General features: G+C 41.6%; 1 protein-coding gene across 2 annotated transcripts in view; it reads right to left on the bottom strand.

Moving 5' to 3' along the window:
* Window positions 1–6,140: 6,140 nt before the first annotated feature.
* LOC125630821 (macrophage mannose receptor 1) overlaps window positions 6,141–23,359 on the bottom strand; it is a 57,890-nt gene continuing 40,671 nt past the window's right edge. The window contains exons 24-30 of one of the 2 annotated variants that reach the window (XM_075125895.1): window positions 21,901–22,133; window positions 16,987–17,152; window positions 14,954–15,106; window positions 11,316–11,432; window positions 8,963–9,130; window positions 7,948–7,989; window positions 6,141–7,231 (exon numbers count right to left, since the gene is read on the bottom strand). In XM_075125895.1, the coding sequence (XP_074981996.1) occupies window positions 6,987–7,231; window positions 7,948–7,989; window positions 8,963–9,130; window positions 11,316–11,432; window positions 14,954–15,106; window positions 16,987–17,152; window positions 21,901–22,133 (1,124 nt within the window). In that variant the 3' untranslated portion in view covers window positions 6,141–6,986. Of the gene's footprint in view, window positions 7,232–7,947; window positions 7,990–8,962; window positions 9,131–11,315; window positions 11,433–14,953; window positions 15,123–16,986; window positions 17,153–21,900; window positions 22,134–23,359 lie in introns of those variants that run through there. The other variant, XM_075125896.1, reaches the window with a different exon arrangement.

The following is a 23,359-nucleotide window of genomic DNA, read 5'->3' as shown; positions in this document are numbered from 1 at the left end:
GTTTCAGTTGAAACGTTTCACCTATCCCTAGTAAGAATCCTGATCAGTATCACCCAGATAACTCAAACCTTTGCTGAGTTTTATAGAACCCTCAGCAAGAAGCTCTCACATTTAAGGGTTTCCCCTAGACCCAACAGTGCAAAACTCATTACGCAAGAATTTATCGGACACTGTTAAAAATTGACCAAACAACACCACCGTAAGGCCCAATTGGAGTTCTGGCAGATATTTTTTTCTAGACAGTCTTGAAATTATTCTCCTCATCATTAACTGGTGCCTCCAGTTTTATTTTATATGAAGGCTTCTTCCGAGAATCATAGGAGACAGTAACGTATATCAATAATTCACAAAACAAGACAAAGATCTCACTCGGTGAACCCCCGCATTAGTCACTTTCACTTAGACCTAAGTTATAAGACTTTTAAAAAATATCCAAATCTTGAGGGTTATTACTAATTTTTAACATAAGTCCTTATTCAGGTGAAATGAGGGCTCGGCTACATGGGGAGGTAGTGGGCAGCAAGCGGGGGCATAAATCTACAGCACACTAGTATGCCGCTCACTAACTGTCGATGTGGATCCTGCTATCATGCATTAAAAGTGATATAGTGTGCTTCGAACTACTCTGGGAGTAGGTCAATGCGCATTGGGGAACTTTTAATGCATGCAGGATAGTAAGGTCCATACGGAGAGTTAATGCATGACACACTAGTATGTTGTAGATTTGCACCCCAGCTTGCTGTACACTAACTCACTGTTTAGACAAGTCCTCCCATTTGACTTAATAATACCTATAATATAAAATATACCCATAATAATACCTAACTCTTTTATAACGATTTTCATAGGTGAATCTCACAGCACCTTACAAAAGAGGTCACTATCACTATTTTACAGATGAGGAAACTGAGGCACAGAGACTTGCTTAAGGTCACCTAAGAGGCCAGCATCAGAGCCAGGAATAGAACCTTGGCCTTCTGAGTTCCAGATTAGTGCACTATCCACTTGGCTACACTACTTCCCCTATTGTATGTTGTATACTGGGACAAGACAGACTTTATTCCAGGGAGACATGCAGAGGTAATGGTGGGAGGGTTCTGAATGTAACATCAAACAGATTCTCCCTGGAGCAGCAATGCTTTTACGGACCAATCCAATATCTAATGAAGTCAGTGGGAGTATTTCCACTGATTTCAATGGGCATTGGATTGGGGCCCTTAATTCTTGATGAGGAAAAAGGCTTTGGAGGTTGAGATGGCTGTACCTTTTTGAAATTGTGGAGATCATGGGTGTCTTGAATAGGTTCATACGTCAGATTAAATGAATTTATGGTCTGCTCAACTGATACCCCAATGAATACTCCATCACTACCCCCAAATTCTAACACCACATGTAGCTTCTGAAACAACAGCAACACACGCAAAACCTCCTTCATCACCAGAGCTTTTCCACCAGATCTTTATTTTGAAGTGTGGGAGTTCACAGGTTGTAATAAACACAACAAAAGAATTTTACATTTTCTAGGGAAAAGAGCCTGCTTAGGTTATACTACAGCCTTTAAGGACTAGGCGCTCAGTACAAGTGGACATGACATATACAGGCTTATATGTAGATGGATAGACAGGTAGAATGTGGAGCTCCACTTCCCCACATGCTTGTACTCTCTCTCAAATTACCAGTGAGTTATTTTATTAGGGACTCTCCTGCCTTTCCTCTGTTTTTCACTGCTTCATAGCCCCAGTCCACTGCTCCTGCAGTATTGCTAAGCAGGAAATAAATCCTCAGTTTGCTGGTGCTCATGCCTTTCCATCCTATCACAGAATTAAAAATGGTAACATGCCTTTAGGGAAAGAAAAACTGTGGACTCACTGTTCTGAGCAATTGTTTGTAATGACAGAAGGTAACTGGGGAGTGGCAGATAAAATTGTACAAAGGGGAATGGAAGACTAACCTATTCAGAAAAGATTAGATACTTTTTTTTGAGAAAGTAGCTGGGAATATTAATTCTGATGATCTGGGGAGGTAAGATAACATGGATAAAAATTAGGGCTGTTGATTAATCGCAGTTAACTCACACGATTATCTCAAAAAAATTAACTGCAATTTAAAAAATTAATCGTGATTAATCATGCTGTTAAACAATAGAATACCAGTTGAAATTTATTAAATATTATTGGATTATTTTCAAATATATTCATTTCTATTACAACACAGAATACAAAGTGTACAGTGCTCAGTTTATATTATTTTTATTATAAATACTTGCACTGTAAAAATGATAAAAAAGTAATAGTATTTTTCAATTCACCTCATACAAGTAGTAGTGCAATTTCTATCGTGAAAGTGTAACTTACAAATGTAGATTTTTTTTGTTACATAACTGAACTCAGAACCAAAACAATGTAAAACTTTAAGGCCTACAAGTCCACTCAGTCCTACTTCTTGTTCAGCCATTTGCTAAGACTAACAAGTTTGTTTACATTTACGGGAGATACTGCTGCCTGCTTCTTATTTACAATGTCACCTGAAAGTGAGAACAGGCATTTGCATGGCACTTTTGTAACTGGCGTTGCAAGGTATTTATGTGCCAGATCTGCTAAACATTTGTATGTCCCTTCATGCTTCAGCCACCATTCTGGAGGACATGCTTCCATGCTGATGATGTTCGTTAAAAAAATAGTGCATTAATTAAATTTGTAAGTGAACTCCTTGGGGGAGAATTGTATGTCCCCTGCTCTGTTTTACCTGCATTCTGCCATATATTTCATGTTATAACAGTCTCGGGTGATGACCCAGCACACATCGTTTGATTTACGAACACTTTCACTTCAAATTTGACAAAATGCAAGAAGATACCAATGTGAAATTTCTAAAGATAGGTACGGCCCTCGACCCAAAGTTTAAGAATCTGAAGTGCCTTCCAAAATCTGAGAGAGACAAGGTGTGGAGCATGCTTTCAGAAGTCTTAAAAGAGCAACACTCTGATGCAGAAACTACAGAACCCAGACCACCAAAAAAATAAAAATAAAAAAAATCAATCTTCTGCTGGTGGCATCTGACTCAGATGATGAAAATCAACATGCATCAGTCCGCTCTGCTTTGGATTGTTATCGAGCAGAACCCGTCATCAGCCTCGATGCATATCTTCTGGAATGGTGTTTGAAGCATGAAGGAACATATGAATCTTTAGTGCATCTGGCACATAACTTCTTGTGATGTTGGTTGTAAAAGTGCCATGTGAACGCCTGTTCTCACTTTAAAGTGACATTGTAAACAAGAAGCGGGCAGCATTATCTCCTGCAAAAGTAACCAAACTTGTTTGTCTGAGCGATTGACTGAAGTAGGACTGAGTGGACTTGTAGGCTCTAAAGTTTTACATTGTTTTATTTTTAAATGCAGTTGGGGTTTTTGGTACATAATTCAACATTTGTAAATTCAACTTACATGATAAAGATATTGCACGACAGTACTTGTATTAAGTGAATTGAAATATACTATTTCTTTTGTTTTTTACAGTGCAAATACTTGTATTCAAAAATAAATATAAAGCGAGCACTTTACACTTTGTATTCTGTGTTGTAATTGAAATCAATATATTTGAAAATGTAGAAAACTTCCAAAAGTATTTAAATAAATGGTATTCTATTATTGTTTAACAGTGCAATTATCCGTGATGAATTTTTTAAATCGCTGGGCAGCCCTAATAAAAATATTAGGTGGTTCTTTGTATGATTAACAAAAATAAGTGCCAGCTTCTGCAAAAGCTGAGACTTAAAAAGAGGAAGGCTATAAATTGGCAGGATTTAAACTTCCCGTTCCTTTCTCTGGACTCTGTGAAGATCTGGAGGATGAAAGTCAGAAAATTATAAAAAAAATGTAAAAACAAACTGAATGTAGAAAGATGTGTTTTACGGACAGTTGCAAAATGAATGTGTGGTCTCAGACCAGATTTTACTGGAATCCCCAGCAAGTAGAAAAGCTTTGTACATCTCCACCAGCACAAAGCAGCATATTAGGACACAGCAAAGCTAGGGCTCATTCTCTCAGTTCCTAGCTCTGTCCCTTATATATGACATTCTGCAAACTACAGGCTATATTTTAGCCACTTGTAATGATACTTGCTTCAAAGGGGTTGTCAAGGTTCCTTTCCCACTCTGAACTCTAGGGTACAGATGTGGGGACGTGCATGAAACCCCCCCTAAGCTTATTTTTACTAGCTTAGGTTAAAACTCCCCCAAGGTACAAACTATTTTACCTTTTGTCCCTGGACTTTATTGCTGCCACCACCAAGCGTCTAACAAATATATAACAGGGAAAGAGCCTGCTTGGAAACGTCTTTCCCCCCAAAATCCCCCCAAGCCCTACACCCCTTTTCCTGGGGAAGGCTTGATGAAAATCCTCACCAATTTGCATAGGTGAACACAGACCCAAACCCTTGGATCTTAAGAACAAGGAAAAAGCAATCAGGTTCTTAAAAGAAGAATTTTAATTGAAGAAAAAGTAAAAGAATCACCTCTGTAAAATCAGGATGGTAAATACCTTACAGGGTAATCAGATTCAAAACATAGAGAATCCCTCTAGGCTAAACCTTAAGTTACAAAAAGACATAAAAACAGGAATATACGTTCCATTCAGCACAACTTATTTTTATCAGCCATTTAACCAAAACAGAATCCAATGCATATCTAACTAGATTGCTTACTGACTTTTTACAGGAGTTCAAACCTGCATTCCTGCTCTGGTCCTGGCAAAAGCAACATATAGACAGAGCGAACCCTTTGTTTCCCCCCCTCCAGCTTTGAAAGTATCTTGTCTCCTCATTGGTCATTTTGGTCAGGTGCCAGCGAGGTTGTCTTAGCTTCTTAACCCTTTACAGGTGAAAGGGTTTTTCCTCTGGCGAGGAAGGATTTAAAGGTGTTTACCCTTCCCTTTGTATTTATGACAGGGGTGTTGGGAAGCTTAGTTAATGTTTGTAAAAGTGCATTGAGATCCGCACATAGAAGGGGCTAATTCTGTGCAAATACTATCATGGACTTCTCAAGCAAGTCTAGAGTACCTGCAGCGAGCTGATGGGCCTAGTCAAATCCTCAGCGTGGAATTCCAGGCCAGACACTGGAAAGGATGAGGAACATTTGATATTGCTTTCTTTGCAGCCAACACATCACACTGCCCTCTAGTAATGGCCACCTTGGCACGTGGTCTATGCCAGTGTTTCTCAATGACCAGTCTGTTGACTGGCACCGGGCCCTGAGATCTTCCGGACACAGTTTAGGAAGGCAGCAAGCTAGTCCCCAGTATCAAAAAGGTTGAGAAACACTGTTCTATGCCACCAGCATCTCTGAGGGTAGCTCCATTGTGTTTTCTTCTCTACCAAGGATAAAGACACACATCCTATGGATGCAGTTTATGACACTTCATATATAGAATGTGGTTAACTCAGCTGAGGTTCCATATTTATGAAATCAGTGAGTGTTTACAGTGGTTTTAGATCAAGCCCACATTTACATAAATCATACCCTTTTTTTCCTGGCTACACAACCCCTATCATTCAGCACATACAGAAAGGGATTCCTGCACCTTTTCTACTGAGCCAGAATTTCACCACAGTGATTGCCCAGCATGGAACCATCCCATCTGCCCTTTCTACCCCTCAACTTATTCTGCCTTTCCCAATTACACATGTATATCTGATACCATAATATGAATATTTTTTTTCTGCCACACTTACCTTGTATTCTGAAAATCTTCATCACAGAATACATGTTCTTAGTAAGTGTTACTGCATTCATGAGATTTTAATTTTTCCCATTGACACTCATGTACTCATTGTTTAAAATATGCACCTTACTTCCAGTTTGAATTTGCCTAGCTTCCAGTCAGAAGCATCTTCAATATTGGGACGTATGTAAAGTTAAACAGGTGAGCAAGTGTTGGCATGATCAAGGCCTATATGCTGAACATGTCCAACTTATGTTCTGTAAAGTGTTGTGGAAACTTACAGCACTAAACGCATGTTTTAAAAAACACAACATAAGGTGCTATGTCTGCCAGCCAACCTGATAAATGTCTATATCCTTTTTAAAAATGTGAACTACATAAAAAATGTTCCTATTTACAAGGCATAATAAAAATGCAAAACCTTTACAAACTATCTTTTAATGCTTATTTTACAAAACTACAGCAAAAGGTAAAGCAATGTACACTTTGCTTTCAGCCATTCATCTCCAGAGGGATACATTTTAATTCAAACATGATTGAAATTTCACAAAAGGAATAAACATTAGATTATATGACATTTCTTGAAGCTAAGACCTCAAGACCTATGAAGTGTTTTATTGTTTACATATTACAAAAAGCAGAATGCAGAACTGAAAGAACAGCAAGCATGGGCCTGATCTAGTGTTCTGGAAAGTCAGTCGAAAGAATCCCATTGACTTCAGTGGATCAAGCCCTATAAGAGAACATGTTGAGTAGCTGTTGTGAGGTCATCTGAACTGAAGTTATACAACAAAAAAAGTCTCTTTTTATATGCTGAAGTGAAATACAATGACACCAGCACGGAGTGCTGGAACTCTGGAGTGAGATGTGCAGGATTCCAATAGAACTAGACAGTTGCTTTTCTGAGTGCTTTGAAGAGTCTGTAATGATTATTCTCACAATCAGCATGATGAGCTTGGCTCTTTTCATGCTTGATAAGGATACAGGCGACATGTAGAGACAGTGGAATAGTTTTGAATGTTTTTCACATGGCTTGAAGTCATATTTGGTTCTTTTACGTGACTGCATTTATTAAATAGCCTCTCACAGAACTATTCTTCTACAAGTAGATCCAGAATCTTGCAAGACTATGGAAGGAATGTATGTAACACACAAATGCGGTCTCTGCAAAATGCACTACAATTTTAACCGGACAAAACAGCTTTGTCTTAAGGGTTCAGGTAGTCCAGATGCATTAATTTTTATCAAAATCATTTTTATTTTGTGAATCAAAGCATGGCTTGTTCATTCTGCTCAATGTTGGCCACAAGATACTTTGTGTCACTAGTTGCAGGAACAGCATCTTTATTGCAATAAAGAGTGTTGTCAAAGTGGACATCTGTTGGTAGCTGGTTGTGTCTTTTTTTGTAGAAAAAATAGGTTGCAAGACCAGCTCCGACTAGAATGAGAAGGACAAGAATAACTACCATCCCACTTAAGTGGTGTGCAGGAACAGCTTCATCTGTTTTCGGTACTGTAAATGAATGCAAAGCAATTACTCAGGATCCTAAGGATTATGATGATATATATTAGGGTCTGACAATGGGTCTGATTTCCAAAAGTTCTGAGCACCTATAACTCCAAGTCAATGTAAGCTGTGGAGAATCAACAGAAAATCAGGCCCAATGACCTTATTTTTGAAGGCAGAGGTTTATGGCTGCACGTCATTACAGTTTACAGATAACTTCTGTCGCGCTAGTCACAAAAAATATCATACAGAGGTCCAGTCAAAACACAATTAAATACCTTAATTCAAAATGAAATTGAGTTTGAAGGGAGAGTGCTGCTTTTTAGTCAGGTTGGAGATATAATAATCACAATAATACATTTCAAATAAACATCCACACAGCTGGGTATCAAATAGTAATTTTCTCAGAAAATAAAATAAATATTCAAAAAAGAACTAGATAGATTCATGGAAGACAGGTCCATCAATGGCTATTAGCCAGGATGGGCAGGGATGGTATCTCTAGCTTCTGTTTGCCAGAAGCTGGGAATGAGCGACAGGGAATGGATGACCTGTTCTGTTCATTCCCTCTGGGGCACCTGGCACCGGCCACTGTCGGAAGATAGGATACTGGGCTAGGATACTTGACCTTTGGTCTGACCCAGTATGGCCGTTCTTATGTTCTTAAATTTATAACCTGATTTGGGTCTCTCTTTAATTTGCTTATAAGAAATCAGTCCTACCTTTATTGTCTGATGGCTTCTCAGTTGGTTCAACTTCAGTAACTTTCAAATTAAAAAAAAAGATATTCATAGTCTTTAAGTCTCCATTTTACACCAGATTGTACAGTCACACAGAGTAAATAAATCCTGTTTGAAGAATTACTATGTTGGGCACTCTGCATTTTAAAATAAAGTAAAATAATGGAGATGAAAAATATCTGACAACACCTTTAATTTAATCTAAATGAATCATCTACCCAAATCAAGCAAAACATTCCAGTTAAAAATTAGATCCAGGAAAAAAAAATTATATTTGTTTTTTTTTTGCATGAAAAAAATGTTACCAGTTGATTTGGGATGATTTCACACCTTCAGAATGTCAAGCCTTCATGACATTTTGAGAAGCTGAAGATTTTTCACACTGAAGTATGGGGAAAACTGAAAATTCATATTTGCATTTTTAAGTCTAGGACGCCAAGATCAAGGGGGCAACAGAAAAACAGACTGGGTCACAATTCCCCTCTTCCTTCCATTGAGTCCTAGGCACATTCTCCCATCTACTTTCCTCACAGTTACATACATCTTAGTATCCTTCCACTGCTGCTTCTCAGCAGTATCTCCTTCCTCCCTTTCAGCAGTAGCTCTGTCATTCTGGGTCCTCTCACCCCCGGTTAACTTCCGCTCAAGTTCTTCCCCTCACATCCCACCTGCAACTCCTCTGTTTTGGCTTCTCCTCCTCCCTAAACCCTTCTGGTTGTACCCTCTCCACCTCCCTACCAACAGAGCCTGGTTTGATTAGTGAGCCTGCTCTTCCAAGGCACTAAGAATAAGGGTGATAGGAGCCCGGGACTCCTGAGTTCCACTCCATCTCTTTCAGCAATTGCCCTTAAATGGGAGTTTCAATGGGATTTCGATGGGAGTAGGATCAGAATATCTACCACAAACATAGGCAAGTACAGAATATGCAATGCAAAGGATTTTATAGCATAAATATTAGTCATTGTTAATAACCCATTGTACTGAGTATATCACTTACTCTTTGGTATTTTACAAATAAATCTTTTGTCAGCAGAGCAGAAATAGCTTCTCCAGCCCCCATCTGAGGCATCCATGTCAACACAATGTTCATGATAACCATCCGTAGGTTCTCTTTCTTTCCAGTTTACAAACTCTACTGCACTGTTGTCTCCCCATGTCCATTCTCCTAAAGTTAAAATGAAAAATACAGAACAACAAATGGCAGGTTAAGGATCACTCATTTCTAGAGATTAAAACAATATCATATGATTTCTATGGCACCTGTCACTGTTGTATCTGAGCAGTGAATTCATTAATTTATTAAATCAATACATTAACATTTTATAGGACTCCGTTTTCTCTCTCCTTCCAGGCAGACACAACTGAGAATGCCTTATGTCTGTAAGGTTTCACCTGGACACTGCTAGCTGCATTGTCCTAGAGGAGTGCAGCTGCCTCAGTGAACTGGGAATGGAATGGCCAGGCCCACTGAGCCTTGAAGACTAAGGGTTTGTCTACACTTGCGAGTTAGGGCACATTAAAGCAGCCCCAGGCACCCTAGTTCACTACCCGTCCACACTGGCAAGGTATGTAGAGCGCTCTGACTCCACGGCTAGAGCACTCCTGGTACTCCACCTTGGCGAGAATATTAACGCTTGCTGCACCTTGGCTGAAACACCGGGGCGTCAGTGTGAACAAGGTGTTGCATTACTGCATTCTGATCAGCCTCTGGAAACATCCCATAATCCCCTTAAGTCAAGTGGCCACTCTTCTCATTGTTTTGAACTCGCTGCAGGAATGCGGATATGCCCTTTGAAAACTCCATTTCTAACAGCCGGCTGCTTATCTGCTCCGAGACGAAGCAAGCCACTCATGTGGAGTTCTGTGTGTGAGAGGGGCGTGGGTGGGGGGAGTCTGCTGGTGTCTGACCTTACAAGACAGAATGCTGACATGCTCTCAGCTCCCCCAAAACCCACTCTCTCTCTCCCCCCACATACACACCACACACTCCACCGCACCCCACCCCCATTTGAAAAGCACTGTGGCTATTGCAAGAACTGCTAATGTGGCCAAGCCAGTGCGCTTGCAGCTGTCAGTGTGGACAGACTGCAGCGCTTTCCCTACTGCGCTCTATGAAGGCTGGTTTAACTCAAAAGCGCTCTGCATCTGAAAGTGTAACCATGCCCGAAGACCAGGACTTTGAACTCGCACCAGAATTTGCACTGGGAGCCAGCATAGTGGGTGGAGCACCACAATGTATTCTCTGTGGTCATTCAGATGCAAGGATCTCAAGCAGCCCCTGCATTAGAGCCAAGACTAGAAATCAGCTCCCTTACAAGGTCTGGCTCGGTTCGTTTATTCTGCCTGATTGTATCAGGACGACTTAAAAAATACACCTATTGATCTCTGCTCTTCCCTTACTCAGGCCCGGCCAGCAGGACTAGGTGCTACTTCCTGTGTCTCAAGGATGAAGGGAATCCCAGTGCCCAGACTTGGAGCTAGATGGAAAATGAAAATCAATTTGTTTTCATTAATGGAAATTTTCAAGTTTTCAGCAAATTAAAAACCAAAATAATTTCACTGAAAACTCATCTTTTTGCCAAAACTTGTGACTGAAAACTGAACAGTTTGATTCAGAAAGGCTGTTGCAGTGCCTCATGGGAGCTGTAGTTCCAGGGCCTCGGACTCGGAAAGTCTAGTACCAGCAACTGTGCTGAAACCATCCAATGGGCCCAAAAGGTGTACATCGGTAAGGAGGCATGTTCCTGTCTATTTTCTGCACCACCCAGGATCAACCAGCCAGCAAGGAGCAGAATGCTCACTTCACACTGCAGTGGAATTAATGGTATACCAAAGGCTGCTGTTATATATGCTCTCCGAGGCTTCTGAGGGTATTGCATCTAGCTCAAACAAAATACCAGCAAGAGCAGTGGCTGCTACAGAAACCCTCCTCGTATCCCCGCCCCATCACAGGCTGTGGCTTCATAGGCACAAAACAGCATTACAATGCTAACCAATAAATACAGAAATATATTTCTTTAAAAGACTTTAGCAGACTTTTCAGATCTTCCTCTTGCACTTGCACTTAACACTATAAGATTTCTTCAAAAACTGAGGTGCTGTGAAGTTTGGTTAAATGTCAAGGGAATGAAAGAAAAGTGTGAAATGAAATAAATTGGATGAAATACTGTAGGCATGTAATATTTTCTATTTCCAAGAGAGAGACGGGGATGTAAAACGTGCAGTCACCTTTCTGAATCATTTCTCCTTTTTGTGTACTATAACTGAAAAATATTAAACATTTGACATCAGATTTCCATCTTCTGTTTGAGTACTTATTTGTAAATAACTATTGAAAGTGAAATAATTACCATCCACATTCTTGTACATTCCTATCCAAAACTGTCTTGAGTCACTTGCAAATACATCCAAGTGGTGCAAGAGAAAATTCATTTCAACCCTATTTTCTATGGAAACCAAAGAGGCTCCTGCAAAACATAAATTAATAAAGAAGCATAATTTAAGCATGTTTCACCATAGAAAATGATCTGCCCCTTGAAACAATCATGATGACATTTTCTTAACCCTTTTGATACATTTAAAATAGCGATAGACTGTAATTAATTTTTGTCACTGAAGTCCATCAGAGCTCCAGAAACAGATCAGTAACAGCCCTTGCAGTTTGCTCTTTAGAGGAAAACATCCTTTTCTTTGAGCTGCTATGCTGGTTATCTCCAGGCAATACATATCTTATATTAGTTTTAGCACATTTGCCAAATATGCTGTATTTGTATGCTCCATTTTTGCAATTAACCCCAATCCTTCCCTGTTGTTTAATGTGCCGGAGACAACACAATTAGAAAAATGCAGCTTTTTTTTTTAATATATATATATATATATTCCCTCTTGCACTGGGGATAAAAAAAAAAAACAAGAAAGAAGAGAGAAGCTGTTTTGGGAAATAAGAAATGTCATCATACGCCAGTTAAGGGGATGATCTTATTACCACCATAGTCCCCGTTTCCTCAATACTGATATCCTGTTGTATTAATGTAGATGGAATAAGCGGGGCCTAAGAATCAAAGGTATTAACGTGATCTTCCACTGTCCAACATTAAACAGAGCTAAACAACGTCTAGTATATAGAGTCCTCAGACTCCTTAGTACCTTGGCAAACACATCATTAAAATATTTTAACCTTTTATTAAAGATACAGAAAACAAGAAGGGGAAAGGTTAAAGCATGCGAAATGTAAAGTATTAAGTAAGTCTTCCATTTTAACCATATCGCATGTTACCCTTCCCTCTAGGTGGAGAGAGTTTTTAAAAAGAACTGCCCTCCCCCATCATCTGACAGTCTCTTGGATGGTATTAAAAATGGTAATAACTTCTTTTTGGGGAAAAGAGAAAAAGTTAGTTGAAATGGGCGGGGCTCTTGTTAAAGTCTAATTCTGTTTCCTAGAAGACAAAACAAAAGGGTGAAGGAAAGAACAGCTAAAACAGAAAATACTGTTTATGTATCTGATGTTGACTCTCACTTGCAACTTCACTACTGGAAAAACACAGGCATAACACATGGTCTTATCAGCCACTCCGAGACCTGGCAAACTTGTACCACTATTGGGCTGCCCAGAGCATTGCATTTGCATTTGCATGTTGCAAAATATGCAGTCTTTGCTGGCTAAGCCAGATCCTTATTAAGCAGAAGGAAAATGGAGAGAGAGAGAGAAAAAGAAATAAGGTGGGGAAGGAAAAGGACACATGGGGGGTGGAGACACAGTGTCACATCTCAGGTCGTGGCTGGGATATCGCTAAAGCTGGTAGAAGTGACCCAGTGTCATGTGGGTCCCTCTGTCTGACCTGGTCTGATGAAGGTCTCCCTCAGGATGTCAAAACTACAGTGGAGGCCTGGTAACTCCAAGGATCCCAGGAGATGATGTGGGTGGCAGACATGATGGTAAAGTTTGCTCCTTCCCCTTCTCTAATCTTTCAGACAGCCAACATAGTGGTAGCCAGCTTTTCCCAGAAAAGTTTCTTTTTGAGGACCACAAAAGGGAGCACTGGGTGGAATAGCCCATCCACTTATTATTTTATCCACCAATTAGGCCTAATAACCAACATGATAGTTTTGGTTAATTGATTTTCAGTCCCACATGTCTCTTATTTACTAGGCATCATCTCAACACAGTCCTAGAATTGTACCAGTAAGCCTTTTTGTTTGGACTAATTTAGTCTGTCTCCCTCTTGTACCCTTTCCCATTTATTGTCATAGGTTGTTGTGATATTTTATAAACTTTTACTCACTTCTTACAGTTGAGCTCACAATTAGGGTAAATTTGTAGGCCCAATTATTACAGGAGATCAGCACTAGGTTCTTTTCCTTTTATGGTGGATTTGCCACACTAGGGTGCCAACATCTGTTTAAGAAGTATTAAACTGAGACCACCAACTCATTTTACAGAGTCCACATAAAATCCTGGGTTGTGGCTAACAACAAAGTCTCCCCTTCTTGAAGTGCTCTGTTCATTAGGGCTTTAACAGAATAAAATATCAAGAAACTCTCTCATTTTGGCACAGACCAGGAACTCCTTTTACAGTCATTAAATTGAAACAAGTAAAAGGAAACCAAGAGGGTCCAAAACACGACTTCCTTTTCCCAGGTACTGGAGCAAGAGCCCTTGCAGACCTGCATCTTGAACTCCCAGCTTCCTTCCTTTGGAAAGTCAGCGGATTAAACTCCTACTGCTAAATTAATTGACAGGATACCAAATGCCACCTGATAAGTAAACAAAATCTCTTAATCCTTGTTGATCCTGGTTCCTCCTGATACAGGTTCAGGGTAGTGGCTTTTATTTCCAGGGACCAGGATGCTGTTAGCCCATATGTGTTCCCTCCTCAAACCCCGAATGGCCAGTGCACCATGTCTCACCACCAAACAGTAATCACATAGCAACTAATTTCAGGTTTCAGAGTAGCAGTTGTGTTAGTCTGTATCCCCAAAAAGAAAAGGAGTACTTGTGGCACCTTAGAGACTAACAAATTTATTTGAGCATAAGCTTTTGTGAGCTACAGCTCACTTCATCGGATGCATGCAGTGGAAAATACAGTGGGGAGATTTTATATACACAGAGAACATGAAACAATGTAACGAGAGTGATCAGGTAACGTGAGCTATTACCAGCAGGAGAGATGGAAGTGGATGTGTCATTACACAAAGTAAAACTATTTCCCCATGTTTATTCTCCCCCCCCCCCCCCCGCCACTGTTCCTCACACGTTCTCGTCAACTGCTAGAAATGGCCCACTTTGATTATCACTACAAAAGGTTTTTTTTCTCTCCTGCTGGTAATAGCTCACCTTACCTGATCACTCTCCTTAAAGTGTGTATGTGTGTAACGTGTGTAAAGTGTGTAACGCCCATTGTTTCATGTTCTCTGTGTATATAAAATCTCCCCATTGTATTTTCCACTGCATGTACCCGATGAAGTGAGCTGTAGCTCACGAAAGCTTATGCTCAAATAAATTTGTTAGTCTCTAAGGTGCCACAAGTACTCCTTTTCTTTCAACTAATTTCATTCACTCTCAACCTTTGCCAGGTTCAGACCAGTGGCCTTGTGACAAGTGAGAGTAGCCTTAGGCTGACTCACCACTCTGAGTATTTGGGAAGCATCCCCACATGGAGCAAATTAGGGAGATAATTATTAAGGACTGAATGATTAACCAATTAACAAGGTGGCTCTGCTCTTCAACTGAGGAAAGCTAAAAGGTAGATAGTACGAGGAGTAAGGTTGGGGTCAGAGGGATAAATATTGTTTTGTTTCACCCTGACCTTTACTGTAAAGTTTTCCAGTTTTTCATTCTGAAAGGGGGGAAAGGGCTTCCTTTAATTCCACTTTCCCCACCAACCTCTTTCCTTCTCACCCACTTCCCTACAGTGCCCCAGTTTTTCACTTAAAAATAAGCAATGAGCCTACAGGAAACTGTTAGGTCCTAATTAAAGATGACACTCACCTAAGCGAACACATTCCATGGAAGCCTGGGGCCAGCTTTCCATCTCCGAGGCCTCAATGTAGTAACAGTGACCATGGAAGGGAATCCAAGATCTGCGTATGTCAGATGCAGGACATTTTCCAGGGAGTTGTGGAGGTTCAGTAGGGGCTACAACTGATAAGAAACCATGCTGTATGAAAGCAATAAAGGCTTCTCAGATATGTTACTGAAAACACATATATACTGTACCATAAGCAGCCACTACTAATTTGGCCGTGATAGCATGAAAAAGAACCTCAGATATTCATGGTTCATGATCTGGGCAAGATTCTCTACTCTGCTATGGAAGTTTTACATTGGGGTAACTGCATTGACTTTAGCTGAGGCCTGGTCTATACAACACAGTTAGGTTTACACAAGGCAGCTCATGTTGGCCTAAGTATGTCAGTGTCTACAATACTACAGCCTTGTCCCACTGATGTAAGTGCCCTACTACACCGACATAATAACTCCAACTCCCCAAGAGGTGTAGGGCTTATGTCAGTGTAGTTAGGGTGACACAGCATCTGTGTAGACACTGTGTTACTTACATCGGCTGTTGAAGCCATGAAATTGACAAGAAAGCCAGACAGCTAGAGCCCAGCTGCACCCCACTCCTCTGGAGAGCTGGGTGGCTGGACCCCACTCCTGGCTGGAATGACTAGGGGGCTGGAACACATGAGTTATGAGGAGAGGCTGAGGGAGCTGGGATTGTTTAGCCTGCAGAAGAGAAGAATGAGGGGGGATTTGATAGCTGCTTTCAACTACCTGAAAGGGGGTTCCAAAGAGGATGGCTCTAGACTGTTCTCAATGGTATCAGATGACAGAATGAGGAGTAATGGTCTCAAGCTGCAGTGGGGGAGGTTTAGATTGGATATTAGGAAAAACTTTTTCACTAAGAGGGTGGTGAAACACTGGAATGCGTTACCTAGGGAGGTGGTAGAATCTCCTTCCTTAGAGGTTTTTAAGGTCAGGCTTGACAAAGCCCTGGCTGGGATGATTTAACTGGGAATTGGTCCTGCTTTGAGCAGGGGGTTGGACTAGATGACCTTCTGGGGTCCCTTCCAACCCTTATATTCTATGATTCTATGATTCTATGAGAATGGAGCCCTCTCCCAGCTGGGAGCCACAGGCGACTAGACCCTGATTCTGGGGGGGACCGAAAAAGCCAGGGCAGCTGATACTAGACTTTCCAATAAATCTCCATTGATACTTCCTGTTGGATTGACAGATTTGTAGATGAGTAGAAAAGGCCTAATTCTGAAATTCTTGAGCATCCAAAACTCTCATTCATGTCAGAGTATTTGGATATGTAAGGGATGCAACAGTGGGTCCACAGCTTACAGGCTAAAAACAAAGTGGCATAATGCCCCAATTAGTTTGTAGAATAAACTTTGAAAAATCTTTAGAATTCACTAGTTAGCGTCTGTCAAGCGCCAAGAAACTGTATCAATGACTATTTCCTTTATAGAAACCAATATTGGAGCAGAGTACACGTCAACAGTCACGTTCATCATTTATATATACAATAGAACCTCAGAGTTACGAACGCCTCAGGAATGGAGGTTGTTCGTAACTCTGAAATGTTCATAACTCTGAACAAAACGTTACGGTTGTTCTTTCAAAAGTTTACAGCTGAACATGGACTTAATACAGCTTCGAAACTTTACTACACAGAAGAAGAATGTTGCCTTTATCTTAATTTAAATGAAACAAGCACAGAAACAGTTTCCTTACCTTGTCAAATCTTTTTTTAAAAACTTTCCCTCAATTTTTTTTAGCAGGTTACCTTTAACGCAGCACTTTGCTGTATTTGCCTTTTTTTGGGGTGGGGGTGGGGGGTCTCCGCTGCTACCTGATTGTGTACGTCCAGTTCCAAATAAGGTGTGTGCTTGACTGGTCAATTCGTAACTCTGGTGTTCATAACTCTGAGGTTCTACTGTAGTCATAATCAAGACTTGAATGCATTTAAACTTGAAGCTCACTAATTAAAATTGCTAAATTCAGTTGCTTACCATCAGACCTTTTACAGACAGAGAAGTAATTTTCATCACAAGACCCTGTCTTCCAGGTCCCATCAACATCTAAGTAAACACAGGCCAAGCTCCGTTTTGGCTCCTCACTGGCCCACTTAGAGTACTTGATTCTCCAGTTATCAGTCCATTTGTAAAGGCCACTAGTCTAAAAACAAAAGACAATTAAGATAATATTGCATCCAAAAACTGCCTTAAAAAAAGACTATTAAGGTCACAAACTCATGCACTGGAATGTCAGAAATAAGTTTGTCTATAAAACCTTAATTCAGCCCCCTTGTGTTTATGCCTTATGACATGATCTTTAATTACATGATCACACACTATTTCTTTCCACAGGATGCCTGCTTCTTTCAGAGCACAGAATGGATGGTGCTCACTGAATGGGAAATTATTCAATATTAGATTTCATCCTCATTGTTCAGTATATGTCCCCAGGCCTTATTTATGGCACAGTACTCAAATTCTGCTTTGAAAACAGAATTATTCATTTCCTAATGAGCTTTTTTATGGTGCTCATCGCTATAGTATCTGAGTGCTTCACAAACATTAATGAGGTGAAGTGATATTATTATTCCCATTTGACAGATCAGGAACTGTGCACAGAGATGTTAATGTCAAAAGTGTGCCCTAATTTTGAGTGGCCCATGACAGATGCATATGACCTGATTTTTCAGGTAACTTAGCATTATAAAGCGCTTTATATGTTCCTATCACAGATCCCATTGACTTCAGTTGTAGTTGTGAGTGCTCAGGACTTCTGCAAAATAGGCTCCAAATATCCCAAGTTGGGCACCCAGAAAACAGGCACATACAATAAAACCATGTCTACACTGGGATACTCAGGAAAGTTAAGGCAAATCAGCCAAAGGTGTGAAGTTAATGTGCATAAGTTAAAGCACATTAAACTCCCACTTGGCTGCTCAAAGGAGGATTAAGTTACAGTGAGCTAAGGTCACTTTACTCCTAAGTGAGAGCATCTACAGGGGGGTTTAATGCACTTTAACTTGCGCACATTGATTTCACACCTTTAGTTGATTTGCCTTAACCTCTGAGTATCCCCGTGTAGATATGGCCTTACTGACCACCTGTGAAAATGTTAATTTAGTGACTCACCCAGCATTACTCAGGAACTCTGGGGCAGAGACAGAATCCATTTCTTCAAGGGAGTATTCTATTACCTAAACCATGAGACCATCCTTGCAATCATACACCTTCCAACGTGTGCAACATATGTCTCAGTGGTCCTACAGACAACAGCCACAATCACTGCACAGCCCCAAGTCATTCAATGAGCACTTTCCAGGCTGTGCACTGAATTAAGCAGGGATACTGTGGGAAAAAAATAGCATGTGATCATATGATTAAAGACTATAGGATAGCACATAGGTGCAAAGAGTCCAAATTAAGGTTGCACACAGAATATTCTTAACATTCATAGTTTTTTAAAAAGAAAAGGAGTACTTGTGGCACCTTAGAGACTAACCAATTTATTTGAGCATGAGCTTTCGTGAGCCACAGCTCACTTCATCAGATGTGTACCGTGGAAACTGTACTTTCCTAGTTTTTTGTTTGTTTAAAGCAAACTGAAAAAACACAAATTCCACCATGTGGAACCATATTGACTCCCACTGGTCTTATAAGTAGGGCTAGAACCTTTGGCTCCACAGCACAGACCTCCACTACTTGAGCTAACGAGTGACTTACAGCAGTAGTAGGTTGTTATCCTCTGTGTAACCCAGCAATTGCAGGGAGAAGAGGCACACATTTGTCAGCCCATTTTGCCACAATTTGCTGACCACAGTGGAATGCTGAGGCTCAAGACTCTTGGGTAGTGGTCATAGACTTTCTGCCTCTGACCTCCCCAAGCCTGACCCCTTCTGCCCTGGGCCTCTCCAGCCTGCTCTTGGCCCCCCTCCCCAGGCCTCTTGTTCCAGTTCTCCACCTTCCTGAACTCCTCATCCTAGTTTTTTTTTCTTCAACCCCAGCACCCTTATCTCAATCTCCCCCACCCTCCCTTGGCTCCTTGTCCCCTGCCACAGCTTCTTGACCCAGCCTTGCTACCCCTGCCACAGCTTCTTGACACAGTTCCAGTCCCTCATGTTTCCCCAGCTCCATTGCCCACCCTTTCCAACTCTTTGTCCCAGTCCGACACCTGCTCCCCACCCTGGTATCTTTGTCCCCCTCCCCCCAGGCTCAACTGCTCAGCCCTGTGCATTTCAGCCATGCTTCCTCCTACCCCTCCTGCTCACTGCCAAGCAAGGAGACCACAAGAAAGGCCAACTCCCTGCTCATGGTTCCTGTGCCTGGTACCTCGGTGGCCCCTGATTGGCAGGCAAAGCATTGCAAGGAGAGTCTTTGCTCCGGCCCTGCAGCCTAGGGCTGGAGCGCATGCAATTGCTCTGTGGAGAAGGGATGGTCGCAGTGAGGGAACGGATCATGCCCACAGCAGATGGAATCTTTGTATAACTTAGCTGCCAAACTCTAACAAGTCTCTGCTGAGCGTGCGTGATCTGAGATGTTCAGAGGCTAATAACTCAGCCAAATTTGGGCAGATTGTCATGGGGAGGGCAAGTAGCAGAGCCTTGGCCCCAGCCCCTGTCAGATTTAAACCCCTGCTTCCAAGTACAGAGGGACTAAAGCTTCCCAACAGAACAGGTGTGAGCGCGAATTAAGAATGTAAGTAAACAGATGTGGTAGCACTATAGCCCTGGCCACTGGAACAGACAATGGCAGTGACAGAGCCTCTGCAGTAAATTCAGCCCAAAGAGTTCCAAAGCGCGAGGCCCACACTTCTGCAGGCACCTGGTAACCCACATTCTGCCAATAGTTGGGGGATCCAGTGACCTGCAAAGTGGGTGGCATGGACTGGGAATGGTGTGATGCCCGGACAGCTAGGGGATAAGCTGATTTAACGCATCCCCTTGTCATTCTCCCTGGATTTTAAAATTGCTTCAATTCAGTGGAAATTCCAAAGGAAGGCAAGCAACAGTAACACTGCCTGCCCTTCCGCAGTATCAATCAGGCACCAGCTTCAGTGAATCAGGCCTTGAGGCTTTTGGGATCTTCAACCATTTTGCTAAATAATTTTTTTCAAAAGGAAAACACCCCCTTTCACCTGCTGTTTGTTTGTCCTGTTAGGATATAGATATTCAGGCCTGTCTGCAAAGGCCTGTACTTTAAGAATTTAGGTGTATTCTTATCGCTTGGCTAGTTCTAGAGGTATAAAAGAAAGAAATCACTGTCTGCCGGTGTAAGGGCCTTCTCTTACTGTGACAGTTTGTGGCCCTGTGCTTAGGCTCAGGCCTTTGGCTAAGCAGCAGAGGCAGCCATAAGCTGGGAAGCGAACGGTCACATCCTCACATTCCAAACTAGTCACATTGAAATAAGGTGCTATTGGGCTGTTAGGCACTATCAGGACAGGATTGTATTCCTATCACCTCCAGAGGAAGGGAAGTGCCTAGAAAATGTAAAAGGAAACTTAGTTTGATAGCATCCTGTCTGGCAAGAACTCACTTATCAATAGCTGGGATGTGAAATCCTCACTTCTGTATTGTTTTGTCATTATAGTTCCCACTTTGCTGTTGTTTGTCTGTATAATCTCTGTCTGGTTCTGTGATTGTTCCTGTCTGCTGTATAATTAATTTTGCTGGGTGTAAACTAATTGAGGTGGTGGGATATAATTGGTTACATAATCATGTTACAATATGTTAGGATTGGTTAGTTAAATTTCAGGAAAATGATTGGTTAAGGTATAGTTAAGCAGAACTCAAGTTTTACTATATAATCTGTAGTCAATGAGGAAGTGACGGGGGTGGGTGTGGGTGGGCATGTGGGTGTGTGAGATGGGAACAGGGAATGGGGGTAAGAAAATTGGAATCATGTTTTGCTAAAGGGGGAGATGGGAACAGGGAATGGGGGTAAGAAAATTGGAATCATGTTTTGCTAAAGGGGGAAATGGGAACAGGGAATGGGAGTAAGGAAGTTGGAATCATGTTTGGCTAAGGGTAGGAATGGGAACAGGGACACAGGCGTAGAAGGCTCTGTGGTGTCAGAGCTGGGAAGGAGGATACTAAGGAAGGAAACTGGAATCATGCTTGCTGGAAGTTCACCCCAATAAACATCGAATTGTTTGCACCTTTGGACTTCGGGTATTGTTGCTCTCTGTTCATGCGAGAAGGACCAGGGAAGTAAGTGGGTGAAGGAATAAGCCCCCTAACATGTCCCTTCTCCCATTCCCAGGATTCCCCCTCTGCACCTATCCCCATGTTCTTTCATGGCTTCTCTCCCTCTCCCACCATTTTTATGGCTTCCACTCTCCTACTGGTCTCCTCACATTACTGTAAAAAGAAAAGGAGGACTTGTGGCACCTTAGAGACTAACAAATTTATTTGAGCATAAGCTTTCGTGAGCTACAGCTCACTTCATCAGATGCATTCAGTGGTTTTCCACTGCATCCGATGAAGTGAGCTGTAGCTCACAAAAGCTTATGCTCAAATAAATTTGTTAGTCTCTAAGGTGCCACAAATACTCCTTTTCTTTTTGTGAATACAGACTAACACAGCTGCTACTCTGAAACCTGTCACATTACTGTGTTTCCACAGGTATATAATTCCACCCACAGTTTGTCTCCTCTTCACACACCCTTGTCTCTGTCTCCCCCATGCCCATTTCCATGGCTCCCACCATTCACTAGCTATAGCTTAAACTGCTTTTGAAGCATGCTAACAGGAACAGTGGGAGTTCTTTCACAATCACTGCTCAACTATGAGACAAAAGCAAGCACATCAAACAGAGCCCTTGGTAATAACTGCAGACAACACTTGAGTAAGGAATGTGGGAGGTCTGATTTGACAGAGCATCAGCATCATATTCACACTTATTTGATGTTCTTACCACATTGCTGTTAAGACCTATCCATACAGGCTGCCCGATCTTTAACACTTGTAGCCACAGGAATGACTGGCTGTACGGATCTAAAATACTGGCAAGTTCTGAGTATTCAGCCTTGCAGTTTTTTTGTGCTTCTTCCCAGTTCATTCTGGAACTGATGAGTGAATAGCCACTGTTACCATAAAGGGTAAAGCCTGAGACTGGAACTGTTGTTTGGGGATTATATAATTTAGGGTCTGTAGTAAAACAAAACAAACACACACACACATGGAAAGGTCATTTTGTAGTACATGGACTTACTGTTCCACTGAACAACAAATGTCTGCAGTATTCAAACACTTAAGAGTGATAGCACTAACAGAAATTAAGACTGGATGCACGTCCCAGCCATGACTTCAGTGACAAAAAACATGACTGGGAGTTCTTTTATAAAAAGCCATGGTCCTTGTTGCTCTGGCTGGCCACTACTGAGCCAGACTCTCCCATGGATTTATACTGATTTGGCTCCCTGTGCACTGGATTGTGATTAGTTTTAATGCAGCTGTATTTATTAAGTGGAAACACAATCTTCCCACCGACTAACCATCCCCTTGGGAGATCAGCAGAGCCAATACACCCCACCAACAACAAATGGGCAGAGAGGGGATGGGAAGGGGGGATATAATCCAGGCAAGGCTTCAAAATCTGGGGCCCAAACACTATCCCTCAGCCTCCCCCACACCTCCTTCACCCTGCCCTCCAAATTAGTCCACAAACCACCATCCTCTCTCACACAGAACGTCAGTCAACAGACTCCAAGCAGCCACCCCTACTGTCTCTGAGCACTAAACACTTTAAAAAATTCCTTCTCCTCCTAATCCAACCCTTTCAAAACAATCTCGTTCCACATCACCCTATCTAATCATTCCATCCAAAGCAATTCATGCTCTCCTCATGGTTCTGGTGGGTTGTAGCAGGGGGGCTCTTACAAAGCTTCCCTTTGGGCCGCTCGTCATTGTGAGGAGGGGTCCCAGGTCAGACCAGGCTGCAGGAGAAACAGCTCTGGCCCTTGGTGCTCTCCCATTCTTGTATCTATGTAAGAGCAGGGTGCTGCATGGCATATGCTGGCTCTTCTATAGGCCAGGCTACTACATGTATTAGAGATCAGTGTACATGTTTGTTTTGTTAACATGTTAACACATAAGGCTGTGAAATTCATTTCATGTAAAAAGAAAAGGAGTACTTGTGGCACCTTAGAGACTAACAAATTTATTTGAGCATAAGCTTTCGTGAGCTACAGCTCACTTCATCGGATGCAACACGAAAGCTTATGCTCAAATAAATTTGTTAGTCTCTAAGGTGCCACAAGTACTCCTTTTCTTTTTGCGAATACAGACTAACACGGCTGCTACTCTGAAACCTGTCATTTCATGTAGAGGCCAAAGGTGATGTGCTGCATGTGGAAAGTCAGCATTTAAACCAT

The sequence above is a fragment of the Caretta caretta genome, chromosome 2 (genome assembly GCF_965140235.1).
Source record: "Caretta caretta isolate rCarCar2 chromosome 2, rCarCar1.hap1, whole genome shotgun sequence".
NCBI classification, from domain to species: Eukaryota; Metazoa; Chordata; order Testudines; family Cheloniidae; genus Caretta; species Caretta caretta.
The sequence above is the reverse complement of the archived record's forward strand: the minus strand, read 5'-3'. Positions and strand labels throughout refer to the sequence as shown.